A 19,390-nucleotide genomic window follows, 5' to 3' on the forward strand; every position below is an offset into this window, starting at 1 on the left:
CCTTCCTCAGGAGGATGAGGAACTGGATGTAGAGTAAGTGCCAGTAGTGCTCATATTTTAGAAATGGCTTTGACTAGAGGGCAAAAAGGAGGGCACCCCAATATCTGATAAAGTCAGAAGTAGTGAGAAAGAGGATTTTTTTTGCTACAATTGCTGACCTTTCCTGGATTTATCCTTTCCCAAGAAGTTTTTTTGCCATAAAACTGTAAGGTTTTGCACAAAAAAATTCAAGCACCATTAAAGGTGAAGATTTCTCTGAGGTTGTGACAATGAGAAAAATTTGTATTAAGAAATCCTCCTTTCCTAGATGACAGGATATTTATAAGCATCCTGTAATCCTGTCTCTGCACATCTCACTGTGGATCTGATTTTTAAACACATATATTAGAGGATGGAATTAAGCACCACTTGCAATGGGCCGTGGCTTGCAATGTGTCACGAGGCTACTGCTGTGCTAAAGGGGCATCTATTATCTCAGATGACATGGCTAAAGCCAAAGTTTCTACACCTGTAAATTGCAGTGTAGGATGTGAAGACCAAAACAACTTCCAGATGCTGGGGGAAACTACTATCCCCTAAGGGTGCTGGGAGGAGCTTTTGTCAGCCCAGCATTGAGTGCTCTTCAAGGATGCACTTTATCCCAAGGATGATGATCCCACCACTCTATGCACCTTTCTTTTTCCAATGCTTCTGGTGACTTCTATCAAAAAAGATAGCCCAGGATTACTCCTTGAAGTTTTCTCATGATGCCTTCTGATGTTCTTGAGACAGACAGAGCCTGGAGGAGGCAGCTTGAGTCAAAATAAATTCCTAAATTCCAAGTGTGTAAGCCAGGGGTCACCTGAACTTCAGAGTTCACTGAGGGGATTCCTCCAGGTACTGTGGGCACCTGTTCAAGGACTCAGTTTTTTCAGACATGCTGCTCATGTGCTCTTAGAAATTAATCTCTGAATTCATACAAAAGATAACAAATTGCAATGAGGTTTTCTTCACATTTGAATGTGCTTCTCTCTTCATTGTTTTAGCATAGGCAATATTTAAGAAGTTTTCTTCCTTTCAAAGGAAGTATTTAGCAAAATAAATAGACACTCTCACAATAAAGGAGCTGAAGAATAATGATGAAGTAGAGTTCATGGTGGGAGTGAGTAAATTAGTATTTCTACCTTCAACAAATATTTTGTATTATTAGACATAAGTTTAACAATTGCTTTGGTTTTTTCTCTTTTTTTTCCTTACTTTTTTTTACTTTTTTCTTTTCTTTTCTTTTTTTTTTTTTTTTCCTGAGAGATATCCTTATAAAAAATTGATTAGATGGAGAGAAATTCAAACCAGAGTGGACCTAGACACAGATTAAAACTGTGATCTGATGATTATTTTGGCAAGTGCTCAACTACAGTAGGAAGATGTACGGGAATTTCAAAATTTTTAGTATCTTTATGTACTTCATAGCAAACTGCATCTAGTGAACAACATATAAGATGCACAAGTTTCTTCTCTTCAAGCTGCTTTATAATTCTTCTATGATTCTCCTACTTCATTATTCTAAGAAAAGTTCTGTTTTGAACCAAAATTACTGAAGGAATAATTTAGGTACAGTGTTTACAGTATGCAAAAGCATGCCTGAAGATATGGACAGAAAACTCTTCAGATGTTTCTTCACTCAAACTGCTCCTACTTGTAGGAGGTCTGCAATTAACTTTGATATTGACTTGAATTAGAATGTGGGTGGTGGTTCTGTGCTTCTCAGATGAAAGTCTGTATTTTATACTTACCTTAAAATAAGCTGTTCTCCTAATGTACCATGCCTACATTTTTTGTTCAGGGGCAGGAGGTGGGGGTTGCTGGAGGGGGAGTCCAAGACAGATTTGAAAGATTTGTACAAGCTAAAGGGAACTTAACTCAGTTGCAGATACTTAAAACAAGTAAATCAGTTGTAGATTGTTTATGTTAAAGAAAGATGAGATAGATGGTATTGCACAACCCTTGTACTGGGGCAACCTAAATCTTCAACATAGCTAAATGCAGTCTTCCAAAGGACAGTCTTCAGGGACCATGTCAGAATGACTATTTTAATTTTCCTCTCTGTTATGGATCAATAGATAAGGGTAAATTCTGAGAAACAGAGTAATGTTTTGAAAGACAGGTTGACAAGAAAATGCCCCACTATCATGCAAAACTATTTTATATAAGGATATTGTCTACTGTTATAGTTCTACCACTCTGATACAACAGGGTGTAAAAGACTACACAAACTGACTTGCAAAACTCGTTCAAGAAGGTGATGCTTTCAGAAGGATTCATCTCTTCAGAAGCACAAGGACATTGGCAGAATTAAGTCACTTGAGTACTTTGAGATCCTTGGCCTATTCCCACCTTCCCAGAGTCGTGACTATATATTTTACTTCTATGAAGCAATAAAATTCTAGTCCACACCTTCAGCCTGGCTCAAGCTGACCACGATTTGGAGTATATTTTGAGTCTTCTGCCAAATTTAGCTTATAAACACCTCAATTCATCATGACTGATGCCAGCCTAGATTTCTGTCACCGCCAAGCTGCCATACCCCAAGGGTTCACCTCTAGTTTTCTGAAGGATGTTGTGGTATCCCTGTTTATGGCAGGCTTCATTCTATTCAAGGAGTGCTATGCCACATCATTACTTTGGTTGAATTGGTTGGAAAGTTTGTAAACGTGCTAAACACTTATTCTTGGACTGCAACATTTCCTTAGGTTCCTATCTGATAGCAGAGCTCACACTTGCCAGGGTCTCTGCCTATTGGCTTCAGTGGGTGGTGGATAAATCCAGTAGCAGGAAAATAATCATAGATGAGATTTTGATTCCTGACAGTGTAACTAGGAAACAGAAGGTGTTCACCGAAATGGAATTGTTGTTGTTGTTGTTGTTGTTGTTGCTATTGTTATGAACAAGACCTGAATGCTGTGAATATTAGCTACAGAAAGGGTCCTAAGGGCAAGAGCCTCCATGACTGCATAGAGGCAACCTGGAAATGTCACCCTGATGTGAAAGACTAAAGGCTAAATTTAGAGATATCTTGCTAGCATGTAACTAGTCTGTGCTGCACTTTTTCTAAGGTATGACAAATGAAAATCTGAAAAGACACTTAGCACCTTTCTGTGACATGTGACTAGTCTTCCTATTCTGTATCTTGAAATTCTCATTAAGATTGTAGATTTGGCAGTGAATAAAATATAAAATATCCTGTGCAATACTATGAGTTTTAAATTAAGTACAATTGATGCTTGTAAAAGACTTTTAGATAACATCGTAGCAACCCTGGGCAAAGGCCAAACCTTCGGTGTTTGTATTAATATAAAACTTTTGACTAAGGCAACCATAAATCACTCATACAGTGGTGAAATGACACAGAAATGGGAGTAAAAGCCAGAGATGCTGGAATAGCAAGAGTCTGGTAAGTTGTTCTCCGCTGTACAAATGCAAAGAGGCTCACATTGCTTTCCACTCCAATTAAGGTGATATTAATACCAGAAACTGTATCATCAATCTTCATTTTGGGCCAGAAAAATCTCAATATAATTTTTGCAAGCTGACTCAAAATATTCTTTCTACATTTTGTACCATTTTAGAAGTCAATACAACTTGGAGATCTAGTTCTGCTTTTTATTTTGTGTATTAAAGACACTTGTAAATACATTCTGACTGCATTCAAGGTTTCCCTTCAGTGGAAATACTTCCCTTTCTCCCTGCTGCTTTTGCCACTACAGACAGAGTGTTCCTGCCCTCATAAATCATAGAATCATATAATCATAGAATTGGCTGGGTTGGAAGGGACCTCAGAGATCATCGAGTCCAACCCTTGAACCACCGTTACGGTTGCTAGACCATGGCACTGAGTGCCACATCCAGTCTCTTTTTAAATATCTCCAGGGACGGAGAATCCACTACTTCCCTGGGTATCCCATTCCAATGCTGATCACCTTCTCCGTAAAGAAATTCTTTCTAATATCTAACCTAAACTTCCCCTGGCACAACTTAAGACCATGAAATGCAGCCCACCAGACCAAGGGTTGCACATGGCAGGTGGAATTTCTAGCTTGGCAACACCTGGCCACACAATGTCCCTCATAGACCAAAATTTGCTACAGCTCTCTGCAGTGAGTGGAGGAGCTGGGAATCTTAAGAATGAATCCCTGACAGTCAGCAGCTTACCATGGTGTCATCTGAGCTGGGTAAGAAGAAATGCAGACGAGGAGAGGCGGCTCCTAGGAAAGCTTCTTTTGCTTTGAAGAATTCACAACTCTGTTTTGAACTCAGGAAGCAAAACCTTTTCCTAGCAAAACACAGAAGCAATGCCAGCCTTCTGCTTTTTTTTTTATGGTCTACTGGTTAAAGCACTGGGACATTTGACATCAAAGTCCCTGCCTCTTGACTGAGTGATTTGGCTAGCCTTTATGCTAAATCCTGAGATTGGTTCACCCAGTTCTTGGTATTGCTATTAAATATTCAATCACTCTTTCAAACTCAGAGAAGAGTGCTGGTCAACAGCTACAAGCTGTAGAACAAAGTCAGCACTCTTGTCCTTCTGTCCCAGAGAACTGCCCTGGAATGGAAAGGGAGGCATCTCCAGCAGAAGGGCACAGGACTGCAGGTACAAAGAACAACAAACACATTACCAACGGATGAGTGAATGAAGACATTAATTCAAATTCATTAATTAACCTCTTAAAGTTAGACAAATACAAAAATTCCAAAATGTGGAGTGAAAATATTAATAAAAACCTCACCTGAGGAAAAACATCAAGGTAAAAGACTGTGCTTGTTTTCCATAAAATAAGAAAATCTATGAAAAAGGACTATTTGAGGTCCTTTGGTAAGGACAACAGGACATTTTTTTAAGGGAAAAATTTCTTCCTACTGAAATTTTCCCTTAGGAAAAACATGCAGCTGAAGGCCTGCCTCTAAGTCTCCGACTGTCTTTTCTTTTTTTACTTTTCCTTTTACCACAAAGTGAAGTTACTTTATTTCTAATCTTTCTCTTCATTTGCAGCCGTAAAGGACTGTGCAAAGGATGCTAAGCACTTGTATCTGCACAGCAAAGGAGAAGAATGATACCATTTATACACTCTTCTTGTTTTAATCAGTTTGTACTATTTGTAAATGGAAGAAAGGTGTTTTTAGAGATGTTATACTTTGAGTACAGGTATACCATTAAGCTGAGCTTTCTCTAGTTTCTAGTGACCAAAGAGTTACTCACACTAAACAGCAGGTTTCAGGCTTCCACATTTCAGGATCTGATCCCAGGTCAGCATAGGAGAAAAGCTCCATTAATTGCAGTAGGCTGTTGGTCAAGCTATAAATCACTCTCTTCAGAAGCTGTCTTACCATAAGCTTTGTGAGAGATTTTTTGTAACAAGATGGGTAAGTGCTGGATTTGCAGGTCAACATAAAAGTTTTGATCCCTCTAATTGTCAGTCAAACTTGCGGCCAACAAAGAAAAACACTTTGATTGTATGTAAGTATTATTAGTAATTGTCTATTTAATTATTGCATCTCTAACCTGACTGGTTAGTGACAAAACTATCAGAATATATAATCTGACATTTGCAATATCAATACAAGATGAACTGCTATTAAAAATAAAAATGAAAAATTGTTCAAGAAAATCTATTCATAATACTCATGCTAATCGATTATCATTTGACATGTGAATATCTTTTAAAAGTCAATACAGCCACTGTTGATTATATCTGCTAAACTGGGATTTGAATTATTGCAAATACTGTATCAGAGATAAATTCTGTCAACAAAATAATTATTGCTAAATCTTCTTATAATCAGGTTAGTTTTCTGTTTTCACATAAATTGCTATTTACTGTCAGAAAACAAGTTGCATGATATTCCTTTACTCAAGAGATGTCTGCAGTGGCAAGGGCTTTCAGTATTATTCTGTTCCTCTGAAAGGAGTCAAAGAATGACAGCCAATTCAAACCCAGGGTGTGTATTTGGTTAAATACCAATTTATATTTGGTTATATATACAGCTTAAAACAAACTAATTTTAAGCTGCATAAACATTCGGGATTTAAAGGTGTTACTGGAGTCATATTTTACAATAAAGTGTGAAAAATGAACAGGAGAGTGAATTGGGTATATATGCCATGGGTCTGTCCTGTGGGTCAGTACTGGGTACTGACTAAGTAATGTCTCCAACCTACTTAAAGTCCTAAATGGGACTTCACATTCTTGACCCAGGTTGGATAGGTTCCATTAAGGACAAAGTTGCATTGTGGAGAAAGCTGCAGATAGGAAAGAAAAGATGAGTGAAAACTAAGTTGCAAGTGCTGGTAAGTTGTGCACATCTTCTTCTGCCTGTGTGAAGGCAGGGAGCAGGGGTATCTTCAGCACTGGAGCTGGAGAGCTGGGAAAGAAGGGCATTGAAGGATACATCCTTGGTATCTGCTAGTTTGGCAATGCTGGAGCTTCTGGGGATGAAGGGCCATGGGCACGGAAGGTGCAAAGGACTCTGAGAAGTTGTTCTTGTGTGTTCATGTAGGTAAAGTGAGGAAGCAGAATGGAGTGTGATGGTGGCAGCAAATTCTGGTGAAGGGTGGCACATCAGGTATCAGCTGTCCCTGTATGTTTCTGTCTACTGCTTATCAAAATAAACTTACATCCCACTTCAAGACTCAATGTAAGTTTTTAGCAACATAGGATTTTAGCTTGATACCTAACTTTTGAAGATTTTCTTCTAAGTGGCAGAAACAGATTTTTGAAAGCCCAAACCTGATTCGATGAACCTTGGAAACAAATACAACCAGAGTTTGTAGGTCTGCAAGGTCTAAAATTTCAAGAACCCAAGGACAGCCACAAGCATAACTACATTTATACGATGCAAAGGAAGATCAACAATTGTGACAATGGGTTGTATCTGGAAGCATCTAAAGTCCAGAGGAAGTGTGTGGGAACTGAAGAGCTGGAGAGAAGAGCAACAGAGAATTCTCCCACCTAAACCATTTTGTGTTCTACATATTTGGAGAGTGTTAGACAGACATTTTCCACACACAGAATCACTGAATCATCAGAGTTGGAAGGGACCTGCAGAAATCATGTAGTCTACCCCCCACAGATGCCAGTTCCACAGGGGATATTTTCTACCATCAGGGGGAAGCAAGTTCTGAGATGCTGGAATCCAGATGCAACATCACTAGTGCCAGGTTTTTCTTGCCACTTACTGAGTACTCTGCAATACTTCTAATTGTGTTATTATTAGCATTGTCTCAAAGAGCTTTATCAGAATCTACAACTTCAGTTATTAACCATTCTTTGCAGTCCTGTGAACAGCTATTCCAAAATATAAAGCCTAGTTTAGAAGCTGAATGATAGGCAGGCTCCACTAATCATTACCCATCCACTGTATATATGCAAAAGTACACCTTTTTATAGCAGTAGGTATGACTATTTATCGGGTTATTCAGACTGTATGACATGATACTCACTGTCTGGTTCTGTATATTTCATTTTTAGTGATCAGCTATTAGGGTTTTTAAATAGGAAACTTCTAAAATTTTTTATTATTATTAATATTTCTGAGGAATTATCTTGAATTTATGCAAAGGCTCCTTTAGACTGCAAAAATCTCTCAGACTAAAGGCATTTGAAGAAGAGCACAAATAGGACATGTATGATGCACAGAAATTTTCAAGTAAATGAAAATTAGATTCAGGACCTACAAGGTCCTTGTGTTTATATAGAAATGCAAAAAATTGAGTGGTTTGGAAAGAATGAACAGACTTTCCCTGAGGGACATATCAGAAGATAGGTACAAGAAACACTACAGCTTACTCCAGGAGTTTAACTCATGGATTCCTTCATGATTCTCTTTTATTTTCCTTTTTTTTTCTTTTTTTTTTTTTTTTTTTTTTTTCCCTTTTTTTCTTTTTCTTTTTCTCTTTCTTTTTCTTTTCCCTTTTCTTTTTCTTTTCCTTTTTCTTTTTTTCCCCCTCTCAAATATACCTGGAAATGCTGGGATTCAGAAACCTGACGTTTACTGCAAATATACACAGAATACACAGACTATTTTTAAGGATGATGTTCTCCCTCTTTCTCTCATTTTCCTGCTCACCTTTTCATTGGCTGATTTGCAGTTTTTAAATTTGAGCATTTTCTCCTTACATTCAGTTCTCCCTTTTCCACATCTCAGTGCCAGGTGGCATTTGTCAGCCTGATTTGACACTGGATCAAGAGAAGTGCTCTTCCTATAGTATTAAAGTATCTTGCAACATGGCAACTGAGAAATTCTTCAGTACTTGTGAATTAGGCTGCTATCACCTGACAGCAAGAGCTAAAGTTTCACGACCACAACACCAGCACAGTGATTTCTGCTGTGTATTCCATGTAATCACCATGTGCAGCAGATATTTGTCTGGTTGTGTTTGTATCTTGGCATGAAATTCAAAAAGCATCCTCAGGAAAAAGCTGAACACCTATTACAGATGGCAACAGAAACTTTCTCTGGCTGCCAGATTATTTTTAAAAAGGGCAGTCTTCTTTCAAGAGTAAAGCACACCACTGTGGCAATGCTTTAAGTCACTCCTGGCTCAAGGCAAGAGATGACAACATTTCCCATCTTGCTTGGGTTCCAGAAATGCACTTTTTCTGCCAGCTGGCTTACGACTTGTGTACTTCTGAAATTGCCCTAGATTACCATAAAGGTTATTATTTATATTTGTGAAAAAGGTTTGGAAGGACCGAAAGAATATCAAATATCAGAACTCTGCTGGATATTAATCTAGTCATTTTGTGGTGAAAATTGTCTACAAAAAAAGGGTTTATGCAAATTCTGGAAGAACAGCAGTGTGTTAGCAAGTGATCAATGTGACCTCTCTTCGTTATAGCCTAGAAACTGCTGAAAAGGACATAAAAAGTCAACCCTGAACTAGACACAGGCAGGTAACACTGCAACAGATTTCCCATTATAGATGAACACACAATTTAGTGAGAATTAATAGTGTCATAAACCAGCAGAAAGTTGTAACTCAAAAAAAAATAAATATTGTTAAGACTTTGAATCTGTCTTCTGCAGTACATTTTCTTGTACTTTACCTAGTCTGCTTTGAAATGACCTGTATAATAGTAGTTTCCATTATTTCCCTTGGGAGGATGAGATGATGTTTAGTACCTTTCTGCTTGTCAGGAAGCTGGAGGTGGTGGTATCCTGCCTGCTTCGCTTTTCCTAACCTGATCTCATTAGCTTGGATGATTCCCTGCACAACACTCTGAGCAATGGTGCTCTTCCTTTCTGTCCTGAGTCTGCAAAGGGACAGTGGCTGGTGAGGCTGTTCTGGGCTCCAGCACAACTCAGAGGGGCCACACAATGTCTCAGAGGTTATTCAGGAAGAACTGGTGTCTCCGAGGAGCAGCCCAAAGTCTAGGGGGGTCCTGTACCCATAGTGTCCTAGAGGAAGGCCCAGAGGAGCTTCCCTCTCCAGGCAGCTTTATGTAAATATGTCACAAATCCTCCATGACAGAACCTTTGGCCACCTGTAGCCCCTGTTGCATGGCTGCAAAATAGTTGGGATACCTGTAGGCAGCAGCTTCTGTCTTCCTTTATCAGAGATTGCCCATGTGGTAGGAAATAGCAACTTTAGGGCTACACTAATACTCAGACTTTTTGGATAGGTGTCCTGGTTTGGGCCAGGATAAAGGTAATTTTCTGTCTTGTACTTTTCCTTTCAGCTAAGTCTCTTATAAGTAATTGCACTTGCTGAAATTAACAGCAAGATTCTCAGACAGTGTCTGTTTCTAGGACTGATAATACTCAGTGTTTATAGTTAGTGCTAGAGACTGGTGTGCAGAGCCAAGGACACTGCTCAGCTCTGAGGAACATTTTACCCTCCAAGAGGAATAAAGCGGTCACACCTGCAGCCCTCCTTTGGGGAGGAATGGACAAGATAGATGCCAGAAGTGACCAAACAGAGTATTCCATCCCATATACGTCATACTCAGTATAAATCTGAGGGGTCACAAGGGTCAAGCCACCTTCCTGCCACTTCCTGCTCTTCCTGCCCTTCCTGCTTCTCCTTCTTCACCTGTCCCTCTTTGCTTCAGCATCCTGGGAGGATTCCATCCATTCATCCTGATCCGTGCCAGCCCATATCTCTGTGTTCCTGCCTCCAGTTCCTGACTGCTGCTGACCCCAGGATTCCAGCCTGGACTTTCCCAGGGCTGCCCTGCAGCCTCGGTGGTGACATGAGAGTTATTGGGGGGAGGAGGGGGGAACGTGGTATCAGTTTTCCTGTATATTTGATTATATTTAGTAATTTTTCCTATATATCATCACTGTTTCATTAAAGCTGTGTAGTTTATTTTCCAACCCATAAGTCTCTCTCCCTTATTCTCTCTCCTTCCTTTATCTGGGAGGAGAGAGAGATTAATAGAGAGCATCTGTCATTCAGTTTAGTTGTTGGGACAGTGTTAAATTGTGACAATAGGCCTACTTTCTTCAGAAAATAGGCATGTATCACAGCACAACTGCCTATTTATCCTGCTCATTCACAAATACTGTTCACAGCAGGTAGTCACAGGGTTGTCTTAAATTCTGTCTCTGAGACATATTGCACAGCCTCAGGTGGGTTATGACCTGGCCTCTTCTGTCCATTTTTGGAGTCCTTGCTCTACAGCATGGGCCATACTCAAGGTTTTCCAACATACCAGTTTCCTGTGTTTGCTCCTGGCAGTAAATACTGTTGAGCACTTCTGTTCAGAGAATCTGGCCTTGAAAGTATATTAAATAATAGTGTAAATACAACGGGTCTATTTTATGTAAATTCAGCTTCATGTGCGAACACAGATTTTATTGATCACATCTTTCATCTATTTGTGAACTGAGAGCCCCTTCTCAGTCATCTGCTGTCCAGAATATATGGGCCATAGGCACAACTAGGCTTGCTACCTAAAAAAGCAGCTGACAATCTGACCCATACATACAATATTTCTTCCAAATTTATTTCCCACAACCTCCTGATAGGGTTGTTTTGGCTTTTGAGAGGGGTTGTGTGTGTTTGATTAAACTTTAGTTCACCAACAACTTTGTGTTACTGTGATGCCTTCGGGAGAACAGAAATGTCCTGATAGCCCCAGTAGGTTCAGTTCAACACTGCTTTTGGCTTTTGCACTCCTAGGCATAGGTGGGCAGATGCTGCAACAGCAATAATAGAAGAAACATGCTGACAGCTCACTCATCTTAATTAGAAGAGGCCCAATGTAAAAAGAGCATAGGAAATATATTTTTCTTTGCTCCACATTGACCTTTTACACATTTAAATGAGATCTCTGCAAAAATGGCTTTATTCTCTACAAAGGAAGAGAAATCTGTTTATCAGGACACTGTCAACTTCTTAATATGGCTGACTCAGTAATTCTTACATGCATACTTAGCAGTTCTTGATGCAAACTCAGGATGGCATCACTCCAGATATTAGCAAAGCAGAAAGAAAAGGGCTTCTTTCCTCTCATATGAGCCCTTCCAATGAGCTCTATGACTGTATGCTCAGATATTTTAATAATTTGGTGTTTAGTACTTGACTGTTATCTACCAGCTCCTAGTTCAATTGATGGCTGACTCAATTTTTGACTGAGAAAATTGCACTCCAAAGAAACTTCAAGACAAAAGGATTTTATGGGTAAGAATTAGAAAGTGAGGCAACAAAAAGAAACTTGAGGTTGCTGTCTACTACAGCTACACATGATCCAGGGCATCATGGATCCATTGACAAAGCCTTTTTGCTCTAGCAAGACTGAAGGCAGCCCAGGCTGCAGTGATCAGGCACTGAAGGATATTGGTCAGGCAGAGAGCAAAATCAGGACCCTGATTTTAGGAAAGCAAACTCCGAGGTGTTTGGGGAACACAGGTTGAAATAAATAAATAAACTGGATTTTTCAGAAATTCACTACCAGTTAAGCAGAAGGTTCCTCTAGCAGGTTCCTTATGCAGCTGGGAGAAGACTTACCAAATGGAAATCATGGATTGCAGATTCTTGTGTAAAGCTCAGAAATAGTTTGAATTTTATGATAATTTATCTAGTTCAAATAATGTATTCTATTTTTAAGTATTTTTTCCTTATTCTGCTGTTATTATAAGAAATATTAAGATTTATGAAGACATAAAATAAGCATAATTAAATTTTAATGAAAATCAATAGTTAAGTTCACTAGTAAATGCATTTATCAGTGGAGTAATAAAGACTGTCTTTGAAATATTAACAAAAATACTGAACTTGTGGCTGAATGATTAACTGCTATTGAAAGTGTCTTATTTCACTAACCCTACCATTGTGCTCAAAATCTTCCTCTTTCTGGTGAAAACACACATCTCAATGCAAAAATAGCTTATTAAACTTAACTGAGGAATAAGAATCATATAGTGACTTGAAGCATATAAGAAATAGCTATGGCAAGTTAGCACTTTTTCAGTTTGTAAAATTACCAAAGGAAGAAAAGGAAGTTATCAAATTCTGGATAAAGACTATAGTTTTGAAGTCTGCACTTCAGAGGTTTTAACCTGAACAGTGGTACACATAGAAATCATATTGCACTTGAATGAAAGTGAACTTGGATAACATATTTTTAAATAACTTCTTTTGTAAAATGAGCACTGCTATTTGTGTAATTCTCACCTGAAGAGGTTTTCACGATTTCTGAAGTATTCCTCAGACCCATAAAGTCAAATTGATAAAGTCTCCAAGATTTCTGGTCAGCAGCTTCCACTGAGTTTTTTCTCCATCTGTAAATCATTTCCTCTTTCGGGTATCCATCTAGAAATAAATAAAAAAATCCCAACATTTATAGCATTTAATAAAAAAGATACTTCAAAACAGTATCTGTTCACTGATTCACAGCTATTAAGTCATACCGAAATTTCTGATCTGATGCTTTCCCAGTAAATTGAGTTGTATAATTCAGCTAAAGAATTGTAGAGCACACAAAAATATCATCATAATACTAGCAAAATTATTTTTCTCAACCACTATTATGGAGAAAAATTCTAATTGGTTCTATAAGAAGAAAATCTTTTCAGAGCTGCAGTTGATAGTACTAGTTTGAAGTCCAAGCACAGAAGTGTACTGCTTTAGATATGCTCTGAATAAACTGTGCTAACAAATAGAAAGGGAAAAAAGGGTGAGATATCAGTGTAAGATGAATCTAATTGATACAAAAGATTGTTTTAAAAGTGACAACAGTTTTAAAGTGATGTGCCCTATTGTACTTCCAAAATGAGTTCAATACAGTGCAAAAAAGCAAATTTTTAATTAGTAGGAAATTTTAAAAGTGATTATACCATTTTTAAGTGATTACACTTCTAAAGGCTGCAGCATTTAATGAGACATCACCTGCAGTTGAAATATCTCCTGAAATTCTTCATTTATCAATTTAGTACTTTGTAGTCCTAATTATTCCTCATGACAATATTTAGTTTCCTTTTTGTTTGAGAATAGCATTTTCCAATAGAAGTCCAACAATGAATTGAACCTGTGCAAACTATAATAATAGACCATCTAGAAAACAACAGCATGCCCATGCTAGTTATAACTAGATTGTTCTCTAATGCATAATACAATAAGTGCCTATTTAACTAATAATTAATATAGTAGATGTAGATTAGAAGGCAAATTAAAAGCCTAGCAAGAACAATAGTCAGATAATATAACTGTGTCAGCTGCATTTTTTTTTCCCCATTAGACAATGATAACTTTTAAAATTTGAATTACAAAACAACTTATCTGGTCACGGTGTTATATTCCTTATTATTTTAATCCTATGACTGTCTTCTTCATCTGGTTTAAAGTTCTACCCTGATGGAGTACTCCTGTAAGGTTTGGATAGCATCCTTTATTCCTCACACTAACACATCATGAAAAGTTCCTACCAGTCCCTCCATTCTAATCTGTAGAAAATGACTCTGTGTTAATTCAAAATGCCACATTCATGTGTTTCCCATCAATGTAAATAAAGAAATAGCTGATGAAGGACCCAACTGAGTAACAAACACAAGCCCTGCCATTCTTCATGTTGCCAAGCAGGTTTTGCTGCCAATTCTGCTGTGCTAGTCTGTGAGATTGACCTAAAGGTAATTGTTTCTGGCTGGCAGATTGTGTCAGATAATGCAGAGGTACAGAGAGAAGAGTCAACCTTTTCAGGGCCTCCAAGAATTAGCCCTGAATCTTCTGAAATCTTCTGGAGCCTTGCTCTTAAATGACTGATCCATCTGATGATATTTCTGACCAATGTCTCTCTCCAATGGAAAGCTTTATATTTAATCTCAGAAAGATTTAGTTTGGAAAAAACCCTTAAGATTATCAAGTCCAACCATAAACATTGCACTGCCAAGTCACACTAAACCATGTCCCTAAGCACCACATCTACAAGCCTTCCAAATGCCTGCAGGGATGGGGACTGCACTACTTCCCTGGGCAGCTTGTTCGAGTACTTCACAACCCCTTCAATGAGGAAATATTTCCTAATATCCAATCTAAACATTCCTCAGCACATCCTGAAGTTGTTTCCTCTCATTTTGTCATTTGCTGCTTGGGAGAAGAGACTGATCCCTCCTTGGCTACACCTTCCTTTCAGGTAGTTGTAGAAAGAGATGAGGTCTCCCCTGAGCCTCCTCTTCTCCAGGTTAAGCACGTCCAGCTCCCTCAGCTGCTCCCCATGAGACCTGTGGTCTTCACCAGCTCCATTACCCTTCTTTGGACACACTCCAGCACAACATCATCCTTCTTGTAGTGAGAGGCCCCAAACTGAACACAGTATTCAAGGTATGGCCTCATCAGTGCCAAGTACAAGGGAACAATCACTCTGCTTGTCTTGTTAGCCACACTATTCCTGATTCAGGCCAGGATGCTGTTGGCCCTTTTGGCCAACCACATCAGTGGTTTATATTCAGACAGATATCAAAAAATACCTCCAGGTCCTTTTCCACCAGGGCAGATTTCCAGCCACTCTTCCCCAAGCCTGGAGTGTTGCCTGGAGTTGTTGTGACCCAAGTACATGATCCAGCACTTGGCCTTATTGAAACTCATACAATTCCATGCTGTCTGGTTCCTCTGTAAAGTCTTCCTACCCTCAGGCAAGTCAGCACTCTTGCCCAACTTGGTGTCATCTGCAAACTTACTGAGGGTGCACTTGATCCCTTTGTCCAGATAATTGGTAAAGATATTATAAATATAAACAGAATTAGCTCCAACGCTGGGCCCTGGATGACACCATTTGTTACCAGCCACCAGTTGAATTCAACTCCATTCACCCCAACTCTTTGGACCCATTTATCAGGCCAGGTTTTTCATCCAGTGAAGCATAAATCCAACCCATGACGAGTTTCTCTAGTAAAACTATGTGGAATTCTGTGTCAAAGGTTTTACTAAAGTCCATGTAAACAACATCCACATCTCTTCCCTTCTCCACTAAGTGAATGATCCTCTTGTAGAAAGTGATCAGGTTAGTCAAATAGGACCACGCTCTTAGAAGCTTTCTCAGACTTACTTCATTCACAGAGATTCTGGTATCTTTTCCTCAGAGTTTGGGAGGGAAGAAGCATGTTCATGAAGGAACAGCTCGTGAGATACTTCAGGATTTTGCCAATTGCACTTATGACTAAGGAGAGACAAGATTCAATTGCAGTGTAACAACTTTCAGTATTATTTCTGCCATTAAATTGTAAGCAATTGACCTCATGCCCTTTCAACAGGAGCCCCCTTAATCCACAGGTGCTGAAATCTGTTTTTACAATGGTTGAGTTACTTAACATCAAAGGAGATAAGCACTAGTGATTCAGTGGGAGTTGTTTCAACCTGCTAAATAACTGCTATTAAGTTCTCCTCCAATGCCAGGTGACTTCACTTTCCAATTAATTTAAAAGATATATTACTTCTTATGGAATAATGACACACTTCCTTGGACAGTATATCCCTCTTAAGATTCATTTAATTAATGGAATGAACTATTTGTGAAGGGTCTTCTTTTATTGCTACCCAGTATTTCTTGCATACAGCCTCATAGCTTCTAGCTTTCTAAAATTTTCATTTTAGAAAATATCAGAACTAGAGACATCTGTACCTTCACCAAAAAAAAAAAAAAAAAAAAAAAAAAAAAAAAAAAAAAAAGAGAAAAAACAATAAAAAGAAAGAAAGAAAGAAAAGAAAAAAGAAAAAAAGAAAAGAAAGCAACCTATACTGTTCAGCCCACAACCAGGAGTATATTTAGTACATATTTAGGAGTATATATTTATCTGGAATGTTGTGTGCAGGTCTGGGCCCCTGAGTTCCAGAAGGACCAGGATCTGCTTGAAAGAGTACAGTGCAGAGCAATAAAGATGAACACCTCACTTATGAGAAAAGACTGAGGGAGTAGTCTCTTCAGCTTGGAAAAGGAGGAGAATGAGATGTGACCTCATTAAAATTTACAAATATGTGAGAGGTGAGTGCCAGGAGGACAGAGTCAAGTTTTTCTCAGGGGTGACTAACAATAGAACAAAGGGCAATGGTTATAAAATGGAGCATAGGTGGTTTCATATAAATATTAGAAAGAGTTTTTTCACTGTGAGGGTGACAGCACTGGAACACGCTGCCCAGGGAGGTTGTGGAGTCTCCTTCCCTGGAGACATTCAAAGCCCTCCTGGATGTGTTCCTGTGTGAACTGCTGTAGGTGACCCTGCTCTGGCAGAGGGGGGTGGACTCAATGATCTATCGAGGTCCCTTCCAATCCTTAACCTTCTATGATATTATTATGATAGTATTATAGATAGTATTATCTATAGGAATGGCTGTTTTCTTTCACTTCCACAGAATGACAAATAGCAGTAAATTACTTTACATCCTTGACCTTGTGGCTTCAAGCCATCCACTCTGAAAAAATTGCTATGAAGTGTCTTTACCCTGTCAGGTCACTTAAGGTTATACAAATATATCTATACTGCAACAGGGCAGGGCTCCAGGAGATCCTGGAGTCTTTCCAGTGGGTGCTGGTAAGGCAAGGAAGGGAATAGTGTGAGAAGAAGACAAGAAAGTGTGTGTTTTGTGCTACAGTCATCCAAGTGATGGTAACCTGCAAGTCAGGAGTTTCTCGATCAATGTTTGTATCAGAATTTATCTGATTGCCTTTAAATTCTCCTGTTTTTCATCCTAATGGTTATTTTGTAGGTTGTGCTATAGCTATTGGCATCTTCAGAAGATTTTGAAGCACCTTGTCTATTTGGATTTTTTGTAAGACTGATACTATACACCTTTGTAAAATGAAATCAAGAACAAATTTGGTTAAAGTTTTTTCTTTAGGGGCAAAGCAGAAAGTAACAATGCGATACCTACTGTTTGGTACCTCTAAACATACTTCTGGATTTCCCAGTTAACACAAATGATTGATACTTTTGTTGCTTTTTTCATAGGCTTAAACATATACATTTTCAAAGTGTACCCCCGACTTCAACACCAATAATGCAAATAAATAATAAGTGCACTATTTCCGTTTTGGAAGAGAACCTATTATAACAGAAAGCCAAATTGTCATGACAACATGTGAGATTCTGTGGATTTGGTTTTGTTTCCTTTTTGTTCCTGTAATAATTGAACTCATTTTACCACATCTTCTCACAACATCACCATATAATTTATAACTGACAGGTTAAAAATTTAAGCTTCATTGTCATCCTGCTTCACATTCTATAGAGACTCATTTGTGCAGAAGCCTTCACCAAACCTCTGGAAATATGTCCAGAAACATATCCAAGCTGGATGAGAGGCATATGCAGTCTCAAGATAACTTCAGGAAATGGTGTCAACTGGCCCTGAAGTATTTTTGTTACAAGAGTCAACACTGAAGAAAAACCTTCAACTTTCATAATATATCCATTGATGCATCCATGCCTGTTAATGCAAACTACCTCTTACTCTGATTTCCCCAATGCTGTTGTTGGTGTGTGCATCTTAGATCAATGCTTAATTATTTGTTTCACCTTCTTTTCTGTGATAATGGGTTTGTTTTAAGAAGTGAGTAGAGATGGAAAGAATACAGCAGGAAGGGGGTCATGTCAACAGGGACACAGCCCACTTGAAGAACTAGTTTCTGTCTAAAAATTTTTCCTTAGAGATGTTTCCGAGACATGGAAAGAGGCATGTAAGAAAAACCCAGACTCGTTCATCTCTTCAGACATATTTTGCCCTCTCTGTAAAATCAGTTTATTTTACAGCTGGTTCCCTGCAATTTTTATTCAAACACGACAGACCCAGCAGAGAGAATAATGAAGCAAGAAAGTTCATCTTTGCTTCCTAGCCTTGGAAAAATGTATATGCCCAGAGCATGTGAGGAAGAGTTAATGAAAACAACAGCAAAGCTGAAAATGTGGGGAAAGCAAGCCAGAAAGGATCATTTCAGTTAACTATCTGCCAGGAGGCTGATGCTTATGACAGGAGAATACATTTGAAAGATATAGCTGGGTTCTGGAAAGGTTCTGCTTTTCCAGGCATGTTAGATATACAAAGTCAGGAGAAATCATGATCTGAAAGAGAAGCTGCCACCATCAGCCAGCAGTCAGAGTTTACAGCAGAGGCATGAAAAGAGCGTGGTAGATTGAACTGCTGCCAATGGAAGTGCTCAGCAGAGGCTGGGTGTCCCAACACAATTAGAGGCAGGTGATGAGCAGCCCTTCACACCTTACAGTCAGCTGCTTCCAGATGCATTTTTTTCCCTAGGATGTTACCTAGCAAACTCTTCTTCAGGCTAATAAGGAGACCTCTGTCAACATAGCCCCAGCCATATGAGGATAATGAAGTCCAGAAAGGCACCTTCCTCTGGTGCTGCGTTGTGGATGGCAAGTCAGATGCTTCCACAGAAGCTGCCTGGGTTCTTTTTCTTCTTAGCAGACTTTGAAAATGCTCATTGTTGGCAAGCAAACTGCATTCTTAATCCAAATTTCTCAACATTTCAAAAGAAGAGGTGTTTCAGTGATCTATTCCTGTATTTTTCCAGTCTTTGGTGTCAGAAGGCGCACGCGCTAGGATAATCACGGAAGTTTCCCCATTAAAAATGATACCACCTTAAATTGCATGACTGCATAAACTTTCAAGCACAATTAAATGACAGAAAGAGCAAAGATGAAACAGTCTAACATACATAAAAGTTATGCAATATGGAAAATTCATCATGTCTTTTCAGGAGGAACCCATCAAGGTACACTGAAGCAGAAGTATGGAAAGAGAACGGAGACATTTAAATGTCTACTTAAAATCTATGGAAAACAATACTCATGACTGGATGCAAATTGAGTTCTCTCTGTTTACAAATGAAGGTAGCTAGCTTTTTACTCACTCATTGATATAAAAAAAAGGAAAAAATATGAGGTATGATAAAAAGCAGGTCTAATA

At 38.7% G+C, this 19,390-nt stretch overlaps 1 protein-coding gene across 2 annotated transcripts in view; it reads right to left on the minus strand.

Moving 5' to 3' along the window:
* The window catches only part of GABRG3 (gamma-aminobutyric acid type A receptor gamma3 subunit), a 296,684-nt gene that overhangs the window by 31,770 nt on the left and 245,524 nt on the right, over nucleotides 1-19,390 (minus strand). For both annotated transcript variants that reach the window (XM_008498082.1, XM_008498083.1), the window contains exon 6: nucleotides 12,653-12,790. In XM_008498082.1, the coding sequence (XP_008496304.1) occupies nucleotides 12,653-12,790 (138 nt within the window). The remainder of the gene's footprint in view (nucleotides 1-12,652; nucleotides 12,791-19,390) is intronic.

The sequence above is a fragment of the Calypte anna genome, chromosome 1 (assembly GCF_003957555.1).
Source record: "Calypte anna isolate BGI_N300 chromosome 1, bCalAnn1_v1.p, whole genome shotgun sequence".
Taxonomy (NCBI): domain Eukaryota; kingdom Metazoa; phylum Chordata; class Aves; order Apodiformes; family Trochilidae; genus Calypte; species Calypte anna.